At 46.4% G+C, this 15,551-nt stretch overlaps 1 protein-coding gene and 1 long non-coding RNA gene across 5 annotated transcripts in view; both read right to left on the minus strand.

Annotated features, from left to right (window-relative positions):
- LRP11 (LDL receptor related protein 11) overlaps positions 1–4,094 on the minus strand; it is a 47,300-nt gene extending 43,206 nt beyond the window's left edge. For 2 of the 4 annotated variants that reach the window (XM_047733974.1, XM_047733970.1), the window contains exon 1: positions 3,120–4,093. In XM_047733974.1, the coding sequence (XP_047589930.1) occupies positions 3,120–3,741 (622 nt within the window). In that variant the 5' untranslated portion in view covers positions 3,742–4,093. Of the gene's footprint in view, positions 1–3,119 lie in introns of all 4 variants that reach the window. The other 2 variants (XM_047733973.1, XM_047733971.1) reach the window with 2 other exon arrangements.
- A 6,881-nt stretch (positions 4,095–10,975) lies between these two features.
- LOC125103308 (uncharacterized) lies at positions 10,976–15,046 on the minus strand. The gene is made up of 3 exons (XR_007128351.1): positions 14,843–15,046; positions 12,346–12,469; positions 10,976–11,502 (listed from the first exon to the last, which is right to left on the minus strand). It is a non-coding gene; the product is annotated as an uncharacterized LOC125103308 (long non-coding RNA).
- Positions 15,047–15,551: the final 505 nt, after the last annotated feature.

Genomic DNA, 15,551 nt, shown 5'->3' on the forward strand with positions numbered 1-15,551 from the left:
GTGGAGGTTGAGAAAGTAACAGAGACTCCTGAAGTCTGGACACAGAAGGGGGCCAGACTAAGGGAAGAGGCTTAGATACTATGTGTCAAAATCCATGTGGTTGGTTTTTGTGATTTTCTTTTTTCATTGTGTCTTCTTCCTAATTGTAACACTTCAGGAAAAGATTATTCACAACCCCAATATGACTATCATCATTTTTGGTGTGTATCATTATTGTCTTTCTCTGTATGAGCTGATGATAATAAGTAAGAGGTGCCATTTATTGGGTGATTTCTTTATACCAGGCTCCAGGCTAACTGCTCATGAGCCTTAATGTCACTCAACTTTCACAAATCTCTGGGGTAGGTATTATCATCTGCGTCAGACTCATGAGGAAATGAGAGGCAGAGACTTAGTTGCCTAACATGATACAAATGATAAATTTGTCAGTTTGGATGTCAGCCCAGATCTTTCTAAATATCCCCAAAGTATATCCAGTTATAGGAAATATAAATTTTATATCCTGAATTAGCCTACTAGCTTATCAATATGTTCTATTTATTGATATTTATTCATATATTCTAGTAACATTAATAACATTAATAACAATAAATATTGCTATTAATAATAAATAATTATATTTACTTATATATTCTAGCAACATATCTAGTTATGTTACCACATAAATTTCACAGTTGCCACTTTTTTAACCTCTGCTATTGGACATATACTTTATCAATTTTTTTCACCATTATAAATAATGGCACAATAAATTTCCTGGCTCCTACTTTTTCTTTAGCATGGATCACTTACCCATAAAAATATCCCAGAAGAACGAATGACCATTTTAATAGTGTCTGCTATGTATTTCCTACGAGACACTTGGACAAGGCTCCATGACTCATGTGTGACAAGGCCCTTTATGGCAGTTTACTTTCTCTCACAGAGCCTTCTAGTACACTGGGGATTATAATGGAACCTAGATCTTTGGCTGTTGTGAGGAGAGTGAGTTCATGTGTCTCAGGACCTTATAATAATGCCTAGCACCAAAATCAGCAGCTGTGACAAATGTGGCTGACGGGTTCTGCCATAAATTTGTGCCATCTCATTCCACGTGCCCCTTCATCATTTCATGATGTTTTGATTCATCTCAAATGGCCCCCTGACAAATTCTCTGCAAGAGCTTTTCTAAACGATATTCATGCTCAGTTAGCCTCCAACTCTGTATACTCACAGGAGTTGGAAAAAAAGGCAGTTCTAGAAGGAAAAACGTAGAAGTTTCAGAAGCATAGAGCTTCAAGAGGTTAAGCATCTAGGCAAGGCAAACACAGGGTGTGTGGGTAGATAACCTTTGACCTAGCTGCAAATGAGGGCACCTAGGGACCTGAGCTATACCCTTCTAGTAACATGTTGCTGGGGATCTGAAGTCTGAGTATGACAGTGTTTTCCAGAATGAGGACTGAGCCCTGTGGTCACACATTTTTATCCCTAACATCTACATAATTGAATTCCCAGACAAACACCCCCTAGGGAAGGGAAGGGGAAAGAAGGAAGAGGAAAAAAAGTGACTCAGAAACTCCTACTACTAAACTTAACTTAAAAAAAAATTTTTTTTTTAAATTTCCATGAGCATATTCTTCCCTTGCTTATTTTCCTTTTGATTTCCTCTAGCTTATAAGAAACCTGGTGAGGTTGGTTTCTTCCAGATGTGGAGTGAGAACAAGAGAAAGGTTTTGTTTCTTTACTGCTGGGATTTTTTTAGTCCATGTTTGAGCAAGGAGGAAGAATGTGTGTGTAATAGCCATGGGGCAGGCTCAGGGATGTTGGTGGAGGTCCAACTGAAAGTGTCTCTTGCTTTTGCTTCAGGGAGAAAACTTTGGGGTTCTTTCTAATGTCTGTCTCAGGGCTGATCAGTCACAGGGTGGCTTTTGATGTCTGCTCCCCTGACAAGGGTCCTGAGCTTTCTCTCAGGTGGAGGTGAGTAAGGAGATGGGCTCACCTGTGGGTATGGTTTGGACCTTCAGGTCCGAGAGACTCCAGATTTCCAAAATGGCTGAGGCTCCCCCCACCACCCCCAATATCGCTATATCATTCTTATGTTATCATAAATCAAAGAGCAAAATGCAATCAAACACACAGCCAACCACATGTGGGCCCAATCAAGGTTTTATTCCCTCAGTGGCTTTAATTTCCAACTACCACATTTTTTTGTGTGCTTCTTGTATGGGCTTTGACTATCATTCAGAGCATCTGCCTGAAGTAAAACCACAGAATGAAAAAAACTTCATTAACTCTTTTAAAAAGAGACGTGCCTTCAACTTTCTTATTTTCAATTAAAATCAAATCCCTTCCTAACCTTCTTTACAAAAGGGACTGTAGTTCATGGGAATCAGTTGGACCCACTTCAAAATTTCTGACACCAAGTTTCCCTTCTCATTTTTGTCTGATGAAAGCCACTGCACATGGAATCATGAGTTCTGAGAGCTAAGCTCAGAAATGGGTGTGCCACGAGCAGTCTTTATCTAATTAGATTTTGCTCCTGCGATTACTCGACACAAACCACGACTTATAAAAATCTAAGCCTATTGAAAATCTGAGCCTAGGGACCCGTGGGAGGGTCAGTGGGTTGAGCCTCTGCCTTTGGCTCAAGTCATGATCTCAGGGTCCTGGGATGGAGCCCTGCATCGGGCTCTCTGCTCAGTGGGGAGCCTGCTTCCTCCTCTCTCTCTGCCTCTCTGCCTACTTGTGATCTCTGCTTGTCAAATAAATAAATAAATAAAATCTTTAATACAAAAAAATCTGAGCCTAAGATAAACTTTTTTTTTTTCTTTAGAGCTTTTCTCCTCCTTTAAATCGAATTTCTGTGAATCCTCTCAGATTAGCCTCAGGCTAGAAAAATTCCAGAAGCAGGCCATGATGCCCTCTCTGCCCAACCTTCCGGGTTTCTCAGAAACCATCTATAAAACAGGAGTCAAAGCCATTCCTCTGGATGCCCCCGAACTAAAATCCCTTGGAACGAGGATGCTTCATCTCTAACTTGACTGTACTGCCCAAGTGGTCTCCCGGGGGCCGCCACCCAACAGGTGCCAGGGCAGCAGGGCCCGGAGGTCTGGCCCGGCCTCCTCCCGCGGGGTGCTCACCCGTGCGCGGCGAGGTTTCCAGGTCTTCCCGCCGGCCGTCCAGGGCGCGGCTGAGGCTGTAGCTGCTGTAGCCGCGGTGCAGCGCGAACTTGCACACGCTGCGGCCGCGGGCGGTGCAGTTGAAGAGGTAGCAGCCGAGCGCGGCGGCGGCGGCGGCGGGGGCTGCGGGCCGCCGGGGCAGCTCCACCACCGCCACCGAGCAGCGCGGCTCGGAGCAGCAGGCCGCCACGCACTGCCGCCAGTCACGTACAGCCGCCGGCGCGCTCAGGAAGCTGGCGCCCGCGGCCAGGGAGTCCTTGGTGCGGATGATGGCGTCCGGCATGGCGCTGTAGCCGCCGCCGCCCGGGCCCGGGCAGCCCTCCTCTGAGGGCCCGCCGCCCGCGCGCAGCTCCAGCTCCAGCTCCTCCTGTGGCCGCTCCTGCTGCAGCTGCCGGCGGAACTCCTCTAGCAGCTGCTCCACTCCCGAGAGCTGCGCGTGCAGCTGGGACAGCGGCGCGGACGGCGGGCCGGACGCACGGACGCTCGGCAGCCACAAGCAGAGCAGCAGCAGCCCGCGTAGCGCCAGGTGCCGCGGCGACAGCCCGCGCCCCTTGCCCGCGCTCTCCGGGGCGGCGAAGGCCATGGTGGCCGGCGCTGAGGCAGCGGGCCTAGGAGGGGCCGCAGAGCGCGAGGAAGGCGGGAGAACGCGGGACCCTGTGCCTGTCTGGTGTGGTCGCGGCGGCCGCTAGGCCCGGCGCCTCACAGCGCGGCCTCCTCGGGGCCCGGCTGTGCCCCCGAGGCCGCGGGCGCGCGGTCGCCGGCGGGAACCGCAGCGACGGGAGGCATAGCCGGCCCCGCCTGGCACCGCCGCTCGTACTTTGGGGAGGCTTCCGGGAACGCCCGCGCCTTTCTGCCCGGACCCGGGCGCTCTCTGAGGCGGCCAGAGGGCCTCCGCGCGGATCAGCACCCGGCCTGTGAACAGTGGCCGCGGCGGGGGCGGAGGCGGGCCAAGCCCCTCCCAGCTCACCTTCCCCCCTCCCCGGTGCGGCCCGCCCCACCTCCCACCAGCCCCGCCCCTCCCGCGTGCGTCTCAGTTCCTGGCTCGCGTTGACCCCATCCGCACACCCGCTTCTGCAGGCTCTTCCAAGCTGGGAGGGCACGCGAGGGAGACCTGTTGGGTGGGTTTCTAGCGGTGCTGTACTGAGAATGCATGGGCGACCGCAGCCTTCCGAGTCTCGGCGGGGGATTGTGCCTAAGCCCACTCGGCTTTATTGACACGCGAGACCTGCTTGGGGAAGCTCAGATATTTGTGACCTCAGGGTCTGGTTTAGAAAACGGACTTGAACTGGGGAACCAGTTCCGACAGTCTTTGGTCCTTCACCTCCAACGTCCCCGTCACGTTCTCGTCCCCAGATGCACTTGGGTAGCAGAAGACGGGCAACGCTGTTGAAAAGTTTAAAAGTCAAGTAGTCACAGGCAGTCGTATGTCCATAAACACAACCTGAATTCTGAACACATGCAATTATGAGGGCCTGATGATTTATCACTATATAGCATGTAGAGACGCCTTCAGCTTGGATCATGCAAGATCTAGTGAAGACGTATTTTATTTAATTGAATTTAGCAGATTACCTTTTCCTTCATGGAGATACGCTTGACGTGTAACATGTTAGTTTCAGGTGTACATAAGGATTCAACACTTGTATGTATTGTTCACGGATCACTGCAACATCTGTCAACATACACAGTTACAAAACGGAGCAGCAGTGTTTTGTTTTGTTTTTAAGGATTGTGTTTATTTATTCGAGAGACAGCACGAGAGGGAGGGGCAGAGGGAGATGGACGGCGAATCTCAAACGGACTGGGCCCGGCAGGGTCTCACCGCCCAGGCAGGTGGATCACATGACCTGGAGATCCTGCCCTCCTGGGAAACCCGAGTGTGTGGCTCAACCCACTGCACCACCTAGTGGCCCCAGAGCTGTAGTGTTTTAAATGGCATAATAAGGTTTATGAAAATCCAGTCCCACGGAGACCACACCTGAGTTGTAACTGACTGCCAGTGGCTTCTACATCTTTTTTTCAGAGTCTCTATTGATTCGTTTTTCCCCTGATTATGGATCATATTTTCTTGCTTTTTGGCATGTCCAGAAGTTTTTTTGATTGGATGCATGAACATTGTAATTTGTACATGGTTCAATGTCATTTTTAGGAGGGAAAGAGAAAATAATTGGTTAGAAACATAGCAGTTTCTGAATATATATATATATGGTTTTAGAGCTTATATTTGCTTTCAGATCTAGAACAGAGAAGGAGTTAGAACTAGAAGGTAAAAATACAAAAGAAGAAAAAAGAAAAAATCCATTATTTCTTGCTATTCCAGGAAAATTCATAGAGTTCATGAGATTGTGTATATGCATGACTCTGAAGCTGAAATATTAACCTCTTAGCCCTACAGGGAGTGGCACACTTTGGGTTACAGGTTCTTCCACCTCTGAGATATTCACCCTACGCAACTGAAGCCACTTAATGATGTCCTTGACAGCATGAGGATTCCTTTCACCTTAGACCTCAGAGAGCTCCAGTAGGCTTATGATAAAGAGAAACTGTCATGGTGATAAAAATGGACCCTGAAGGTAGCATTCAAATCTTCTAAACACTAGATGTGATAAAATAATTATTAATATTAAAAAGAAACACACGATAATAGGACATAGCATTAATTAACAATTGTAATGATTTCAAAGTTTGCCAAGCAGTTTCTGGTACACGATTTCATATGGCCTTCACAGAGATCTTAAGATGGACACAGGACCCTTGTTCCTGCCTTTTGGACAGTGGAAGAGAGGTCAGTACAGAATGAGACGCAGCTCACATGTTTAATGGGGGAGATAATGAGGGACAGTGGGAGGGACAGTGTTCCTCAGGAGCATTCATTTCCAATCCTCCAGCACTGCTAAAGATGGCCCTTCTCTAACTTCACTACAGGGTCCTTTTGAGAAAAGTGGAAATGCTTTAATGTGTTTACCATTAACACTGGTTATTTCTGGGGTGTGAGATGTGAATAGGGGAGAGAGGCAATTTTTTACTTTATAAGACTTCATATCAGTTGAAATTTTTAAAATGAGGTTTCATAAAGCATTTTTCATCAAAAAAAGGAGCAGTCTCTTCTGCTGCAGTCATAATAGAGAAAAGGAGTTGGATTTAGCCTACGAAGTTAGATGAAAAATCCAGAAAAAAAAAAAAGAGAAAAAGAAACAATGTGCTTTGGACATCAGATAATAGGCAGCAGAGCACCCAGGAGAAGGGATACTAAGGAAGGGATCCTTTTCACTGCCCTGGCTTCCCATCCAGAGAGGGATTCCAAACTGCAGGACTGGGAGGGGAACCCAAGGGGAGCCTGGCAATCTCTCCAAACAGAGAAAATGGAATTGAGAAATCGGAGGGGAAGGCCAGATGGCTAGAATCCACAGAGCAGAGTACCAGAGGCAGAGAATTGCACAGAAAGAGTTCTGGAGATGTGCAGAGGCCCCCTCCCCCACCCCAAACCTTCACCTTCACTTCATACTGGTCAAGTACATGCATATGAGGAAACTATCCAAGGCCAGAGAAAGAACCACTGGAAAGAAGCAGACAGAACAATTTCCCAGCTGCCTGGGAATAGTTGATGTTCTGGGCAGCCTGAGAGGAGAAACCTGTAATTCCAGGGTGCGGGGGGGGGGGGGGGGGGGGGGGGGGGGGAGGGCAGGGTGAAGGACTCTTGCGCTAGCAGGTAATAGACAGATATTCATGCTTTGACTGTGGTGATGGTCTCATGGAACTGTATACTTGAAGTAGATATAGCTTATTGTCTTCAATCACACTTTAATAAAACTCTGAAAAACCAGGTTTCATTGCATAGTGTATTAAGAGGGAGGTTTGGGCTGATTATGATTTGTGATAGAACGAATAAATCTTTTATCTCCAACTTCTAGTTTTTCTCCTTTCATTTTTTTTTTAAGATTTTATTTATTTGACAGAGAGAGATCACAAGTAGGCAGAGAGGCAGGCAGAGGGAGAGAGAGGGGAAGCAGGCTCCCCGCTGAACAGAGAGCCCGATCCCAGGACCCTGAGATCGTGAACTGAGCCGAAGGCAAAGGCTTTAACCCACTGGGCCACCCAGGCGCCCCTCTCCTTTCATTTTTATCCGAAGTAAAATATCTTTGTTTTGAAAACCTGATATTAACACCTTATCGATGAACGAAGCATTCGTTTGTGAGGATACATATGTCAAACACTACAAAACTAGGGCTAAAGAAATGAAGGAGATTCCCCAGGATTAGAAGGCCTGTGACTCCCCCTGAAGCCTGAAATCTCATACAACCTGCCAAACGGACCGTCATTATATTATGATTCCTCCTTGCCCCCACCACTTTCGGAGTCTACTCTGCCCACCTCCCTAGAACCTGCAGCCCTAGCTCCTAGGTGCCCCGCCCCTGTCCGCTCAGGGAACCAGTAAAGAGCCGCCCCGCCCCCTCTTCCCCTCCCTCCCGGGGCCAAGTGGAGCCCGGTCAGATACTCTCTGCCAGGAGTATCCAATACAGAATTGAGAAACATGGAGTCAGTGAGAACAGCATAGCTAGAAAGCCAGGTGAGCTCCAGGGCTCCATGGAAGGGGCGGATGGAGCAGAGAAAACTGCTCCGCAGAGGACGACGCATGGAGCAGTCCGGAGGGGCAAGCCAAGAACGGTAAACACACAGCCCTGACACAGGAACAGAGTGAAGACAGAAGCTGCCTGACAACTTTAAAGCCCCAGATGGTTTCCCAGAGAGCCTCCTTGCTTGGCCTTTAACTTGGGGAGCTTTTCTCCCTTGCAGGCAAGTGATTCAGGTGTGGCCTGATTAAATCTCCGTGGTTTCTGAAACCCACTTCAGATCGCTAGAGGTAAAAGGGCCATTGTGCCTAAGCCTGTGAGATGACTCAGAGGTAGGGCGGGTGGGCAGCTGGGCCTGAAGGAGGGCCTAGACCCAAAGCCGGAAAGCTCTGAGCAACCGGGCAGCTGGTCTCCCTTCTTGGACCAAGCGGTCTTGGATGTCCACCTCTGTCTGCACCCACGACTCCTGCTTCTCTCAGTCTGGCCTTTTCTGCTCTCTTTGTGCAAAGCCTGAGTTTACCTCACCTCAGTTCCAGGAATGCACAGAAACTGAGCGACAGGGAAACAGAGTCTCAGGAGGGAGATTCTGTTGAGTCTGGTTTGGTTCTGTGTCTGTGCCCCGCCCCATGACTGAGGTGCAGAGAACATGAAGCAAAACACGACTGAACCCATGACTGAGGTGCAGAGAACATGAAGCAAAACATGACTGAACCCATGACTGAGGTGCAGAGAACATGAAGCAAAACATGGCTTCTGGCCCTGCCTTCCCTCCCCCATGGAGGAGGAAGTGAGAGAAAGGCAGTGGTCAGGAGCTGAGGAAATTCCTGGAAAGCCGTCTTCTCACTAAGTCAATGCCCAGTGTTTGCTTGGACACTTCTTTTGATTTTTATTTTAACTTAAGAGACACTTATAAGAAGTGTTGTGTTAGGGACTGCCAAGAACTGTTCTGAATTCTGTGCAAACACTGACTTCTTGACTTAACAACAACATTATGCAGCATATGTCATGACTATCCCCGAGTTATAGTGGGTGGGAATATCCTACTTCACATAGCAAATCCAGTCCATTTTTGGGAAACTCTATTATAGTCATTAGAAATGTTTTTCCTTGGGGCCCCTGCGTGGCTCAGTGGGTTAAAGTCTTTGCCTTCAGCTCAGGTCATGATCCCACATAGGGCTCTCTGCTCAGCAGGGAGCCTGCTTCCCTTCCTCGCTCTCTGCCTGCCTCTCTGCCTACTTGTGATCTCTGTCTGTCAAATAAATAAATTAAAAAAAATGTTTTTCCTTATATTCAGTTCTAGTCGCTTTGGACTTGTCCTAGTTCATTTTCTGGTGTCTCTCAGAGCAATCCGTACCCTCTGCCAAGTGGCACTCCTTCAGATATTTAAAAACTGGCACAACATCTCTCATGCAACTTAACCTGCTTAATCTAGCACAGTCTCAAGTTCACGAACAGCAATACCTAGGCGGATACTTACTGGTCGTGTGTACTTGGGGCAAGCAGCCTACTCTCTTTAAACCCCAGGCTGTTTATCTATAATACAGAAACAATTACATAACCTTACTTCTCACAGTTGTAGTGAGGTGGGTAGGAGGGGGTCGATGTCAAGGGATGATGGGCAGGGTGGGGGGGTGGGAGGGTCTGGGGGGCATGATGGGGAAGGGACAGGGACAGTGGGTGGGAACTGCCTGGCTCCCAGAGAGAAACCACCAGCAAAGCCCCTCTATTGCTCACTCCCTCACCCTCCCTTTTGCACAAGTTCATTTGCCCATCAGCTCCACCATTTTCTCTGGTTTACCAAGACTTTCCCAGGCTGTTATTTGCAAGCATCTTTTGAGACCTTAGTGATGCCTGTGCCTTTAAGTTTTGTATGTCCCGCGTTTCCATTTGCTAGGCTTGCTGCAACAAAGTTCCACTCAAAGGGTTTTGCATTCAATTCCAGTGGTGGAAGAAGAAAGGGCATCCCGGCACCAACAAGCAATTCTCCAGACAGTAGCCAGGTAGCTTACAATTTAATTCCATTCTGACACTAATTAGATGGAAATGGCATTAGATCCCACAGGTCAAGGGGTCAATCCTACAAGGCTCCCTGCCTCAACATCCTTCAGATGCCAGCAAGATTGTCAGATGCAAGTCCAGATTGTCACCCATGCTCCTGACTGACCAATAATCCCTTCAATGGCTTTCATTAATTTGTGAGAGCAGCTCATAGACCTCAGAAAAACTTTTTACTCATTACATCACTAGTTCATTATAAGTGGATAAAATTTTGAAACAGCCAGAGGGAAGAGATGCCCAGGGCAAAGTATAGGGAAGGGCACTGAGCTTCCATACCCTTTTCCAGAAAACCAGTCTCTCAACTGGTGTTGTTGGGACCACCAACTCAGAAGTTCTCTGTACCCCATCCTCTTGGGTTTCTATGGAGGCATCATTACATAGGTATGATTAATTAAACCATTGGCCATCTGTGATCGATTCAACCTCCAACTCATGTTCCTTTCCTGGATGTTAGGACTGACAGGATGAGAGACTGAAAGTTCCAACCCTCTGATTACATGGATGGTTCTTTTGCTGCTCAGGCCCCATCCTTTTTTTTTTTTTTTAACATTTTTAATTTAAATTCAATTAATTAATATATAGTGTATTATTAGTTTCAGAGGTAGAGTTCGGTGATTCATCAGTCTTTTTTTTTTTAAGATTTTATTTATTTATTTGAGAGAGAGTGACAGAACATGAGAAGCGGTAGGGTCAGAGGGAGAAGCAGACTCCCCGCTGAGTAGATAGCCCAATGTGGGGCTGCATTCCAGGACCCTGAGATCATGACCTGAGCTGAAGGCAGATGCTTAACTGACTGAGTCATTCAGGTGCCCCTCATGAGTCTTATATAATACCCAGTGCTCATTACATCACCCAATTCGCCCATCCCTTCACCACCCCCCCAGCAACTCTCAGTTTATTTCCTATGATTAAAAGTCTCTTATGGTTTGTCTCTCTCTCTGGTTTCATCTTGTTTTATTTTTTCCTCTCTTCCCTTATGATCCTCTGTTTTGTTTCTTAAATTCCACATATGAGTGAGATCATATGATAATTGTCTTTCTCTGATTGACTTATTTCGCTCGGCAGAATACCCTCTAGTTCCATCCACGTCATTGCAAATGGCACAATTTCATTTTTTGATAGCTGAGTGATATTCCATTGTGTGTGTATATATATATATATATATACACACACACACACACACACCATATCTTCTTTATCCATTCATCTGTTGATGGACATTTGGGCTCTTTCCATAGTTTGCCTATTGTGGACATTGCTGCTATAAACATTGGGGTGCATGCCCCTTCGAATCACTAAATTTGTGATTTAGGGTAAATCCCCAGGAGTGCAATTGTTAGGTCATAGGGTAGCTCTATTTTCAACTTTTTGAGGAACGTCCATACTGTTTTCCAGAGTCCAGCCCCCTTCCTTACAGCCTGGTCCTACAGTCTGCCAGTCATGCCTATGTCCAGGGTGAACCACTAGCAGAAAGAGGCTTTACCTGGGAAGGAATATTAGGGAGAACTTTTCATCCTGAAATTCACAACTCCTTGAAACAGTTGATGAGTGTGAAGATATGTTGGGACAGTCATGCGGTATCAAAGTCTTTCTGAATCTCTTGACACTTTGGGGCCACAATGGGAATGAAAGAACAGAAGCAGCAGCTACTGTCAGACACTGGGGGGGCTCTGGAGTGCGGAGCCTTGCATCCTGGCACTGGAACCGTCTTCCGACTAAAGAGGAAAAAGAAATTCCCACCAGCTCTTTTCCTCATCATTTAGTTTTGGCTAATCTCCTCTCTCTTCTGTCTCATCAGCAAAAGTAATGTCAAGAAATGCCAAAGACAGCAAAGTAGGAATGCATTACGTCAGCGGCACACAAAGCTCTTTTTTTACTCAGGTGTTGATCTTCCCTCTGATGGCAAGACCTATAGAGTCTGCATTCCCAGAAACAAAGGGGACTGGTGAGCAGGGAGGCTCTGCCCAAAGGTGGAGGAAGCAGAGGAGGATACATTTTTCCTCCTTTTCTCTAACATTTGTTTTCCTGGGCCTGCCCTGCTTCCCACCTCCCCTCAGCTCAGCTTGGGCGACATTCCCCTGCTGAATCCTGCTCTGTCCCTGTCCAGACCTGTAGCCCTTTAACAGCAGGCTCACACAGCCAGAAATAAGCTGGCTGAGTTCAAAACCCCAAATGTCCATGGAGGCCCAGCTTCCTTTAAGCCCTCGATGTTGAGCCCTAATTTCTAAAATTGGTCACCTGCCTCCCTCCCTGTTCATTGCTCCCCTTCATGGCTGGGCATGCTGCCTAAATTCCAGCCAGCTGGGCTGAGACAGGTAAGTCTTCCTTGGGCACACATTCCACCAGGGGGCTTAAAGGCAGACCTGGGGGCCTACAACTCTGTGCATGGCCTCCCCTACCCTGGGAAGAGAGCAGCTGGGCCCACCATGCTCCAAGTCTTGGTACATACATGCCCTGGGTTCTGGCTGCTACTGTACCACTCACAACATGGACTCTTCCTGGACAGTGGCCCCTGTCTGACTCCAGCATGTTTGGATGCTGTTATGCGGTAAGCTTACCTTTCACTTCAGGGCCCATGCAAAACAGAGAAGACTTGGGGCACCTGGTTGGCTCAGTGGGTTAAGCCTCTGCCTTTGACTCAAGCCGGCTCCTCCCTCCCCACTCTCTGCCTATTTGTGATCTCTGTCAAATAAATAAATAAAATCTTTTAAAAAATTCTTAAATAAAAACAGAGAAGACTGAACATTAGTATTCTTTTGAACAGCTCAAAGATTTGAGTCATTTCCTACAGCAGTAACATTGCTCCTTGTTAATTCATAGATGGAGCGGGTTATTTTTGTCATCAAAATCTTTTATCTTGGAAGGGCCTGGGTGGCTCCATCAGTTAAGCGTCTGCCTTTGGCTTGGGTCCGTGATCCCAGTGTGCTGGGATTGAGCCCCATGTTGGGCTGCATGCTCAGTGCGGAGTTTGTTTCTCCGTCTGCCCCTCCCTCTGCTCCTGTGCCCTCTCTCTTTCTCTCTATCTATCACCACACACACGTTCTCTCTCTCTCAAATAAATAAATAAAATTAAAAAAAAAAAAAAAAGGGAATCTTAACTTCGGACTCCAAAGAGAGCCCCAGGAACTGTGACTTTAACCCCAGAGCTGCCAATTTTTTGAAATTGCTTCACTTCAGTTTGTGAGGTCTGGGTGAACCTGGGGAGGACATTATGAGGATGATGACAGCAATGGGAAAAAGAAATAAATTTGGAAGGTTAGAGCAGTAATATAGATAGGGGACTAGTCAGTGGGCTCTGACGCTGTCTGGCATGTAATAGTTCTCTCTGTCCATCTGTGTCTCTGTTTTTCACTGTATATATATCTGATTCTATTCAGAAAAAATGTATAATGTATTTATAATTTCATTCACCATCGAGGATATTCCTGGCAAGAAAACTACCTGCTTGTGAAGACATTAACGAAAACTGAAATATCTACTTAAGATATTTAAAGACTTTTTTTGTTGAAATGTAATATTCTCATAAAGGAAAGTGTATAAATCTTTTAATGGTCAGCTTGATGTCTTATTAAAGGTGAACTGCATCTGCATAATCACCTGTCAGATCAAGTTATGGATCATTTCCCAATCAGGGTCTGCTATTCTGACTTCTATTACCGAGGATCAGTTTAGTCGATTTTGAAATTTACATAAATAGAAACACAGAGTATATATTCTTCTGTGTCTGATATTTTCCTCTGAATTTCCTATCTATGGGAATCATTCATATTTTGTGCAGCAGTGTACTTTTTATTGATTTCTACATAGTGTTTCATTTGTAAATACATCACATTATTATTTATCCTTGCAACTAAGCCAGGTGCTATAGGCCATATTAGTATGTAAACAGATAAGTTAATTCCCACATTGTCACTTTGCCGTGTGGCCTTGTACCTTTGTGTTATGACATCTAGTCAGTTGGCGGGGCAGACCTGTGGTTTCCACACAGCAATAATTTATCCGCACAAGGAAGTGTGTGTGAACACATAAACATTTCTCACTAAACCAATATAAATATATCCCTAGCTCATTTTCCTCTCAGCTGAATTTAAAAAAAAAAAAATGCCAGCAGCCTCTCCAGGTCCACCTGACATGGGGGGATGATGGAAAGAGCATCAGAGTAAAACTAACAGGCCTAAATGATCGTGAGCAAATAGCTTACTTTTACCAATTTTTCAAAATGACCAAGTCAGCACATTGCAGGGCTCGTTCAAGGGCCATGGGAGAGGAGGCCGAGTAAAGGAATGGTTCTTTTTTTGGAGATATTATTTATTTGACAAAAAGAGTGAAAGAGGGAACACAAGCAGCGGGGGTGGAATGGGAGAGGGAGAAGCATGCTCTTCACTGAGCAGGGAGCCCAATGTGGGGCTCGGTCCCAAGGCCTGGTATCATGACCAGAGCCGAAGGCAGACTCTTAACGAGTGAGCCACCCAGGCGCCCCTAAAGGGTTCTGAAGCTGAAGACTCATTAGCCTCTCAGTAAGCCCACCCATGGTAGAAGACCGTGTATTGGATTGGCAGTCAGATCGTCATTAATGTCAGTTTTTGCCAGCAAGGGTTGGTCTAACGCTTTAGCTATGTCATGGTCCAGAGAAGAAACCTCTGATTATGGAACAACCATTATGACATAACAAAGATTGTTGAGTATATCATGCTATCCTCAGAGAGCAAACAATTCTTTCATCAAAAACCTGGGGGAATCCTAGGATAGAGTGCAAAAAGACAATACCCCACCCAGGATGTGGATCTGAAACCCTGCCCCCCTTTAGGAGTAGACACTGGTTTGCCCCTCCCCTTACTGCACTATGGTGCCTCCTGGACCAGCCTCCACCCTCTCCACAACAGAGTAACCCCAGCTCTAGTGTGGGGTGTGGGGCTCAACACTAAGAAAGGGCATCATTTCTGTGTAGAGATGGATCAGTGGAAGGACTTGGGTGAGACCCATGGCGCACCTCTCCCAAGTCTTTACTAGACTTCGTCCTCTCCCATAGCCAGAGGCAGCCTGCTGCACACTTACTTTATTTCATAGAAATGCCAAAGAAGATCCAGACTGAGCTGATGAAGATTACTAAAACAACCTTGGAGTTTCCCGGATGGATGAAGACTTGGGTTCTGAGACATTTATTGACGGTGCTAAAACAAACAAAAAGTGAAAGTCCTGTTCAACCTAAAAAAATACCTTCCTGATGATCCGCCAGAGGGGATCCTTGCCAGGTAAAGGGGCTTAAGAATCCACTTATCCCAGGGCGCCTGGATGGCTCAGTGGGTTAAAGCCTCTGCCTTTGGCTTGGGTCATGATCCCAGATTCCTCATATGGGGCTCTCTGCTCAGCAGGGAGCCTGCTTCCTCCTTTCTCTCTCTCTGCCTGCCTCTCTGCCTACTTGTGATCTCTGTCTGTCAAATAAATAAATAAAATCTTTAAAAAAAATCCACTTATCCTGATGAGCACTGAGTAATGTATAAAATTGTTGAATCACTATTCATTATATTATTATATATTATACATGTGAAATTATATTATAATATAATATAATATTATATATTATATATTATTATATATTATACATGTGAAATTAATATATTCTGTATGTTAGTTATATTTCAATAAAAAATAATAAAATGCCTTCCTGAGCTCCTACTTGCCCCAGGCAGTCTATGTCACCCCCAAATTTATTGATTCATGATGTGGCAGCCACTCTATCAGATCCTGGGGTCTAAGGAGGAAT

This window comes from Lutra lutra, chromosome 6 (assembly GCF_902655055.1).
Source record: "Lutra lutra chromosome 6, mLutLut1.2, whole genome shotgun sequence".
Classification (NCBI taxonomy): domain Eukaryota; kingdom Metazoa; phylum Chordata; class Mammalia; order Carnivora; family Mustelidae; genus Lutra; species Lutra lutra.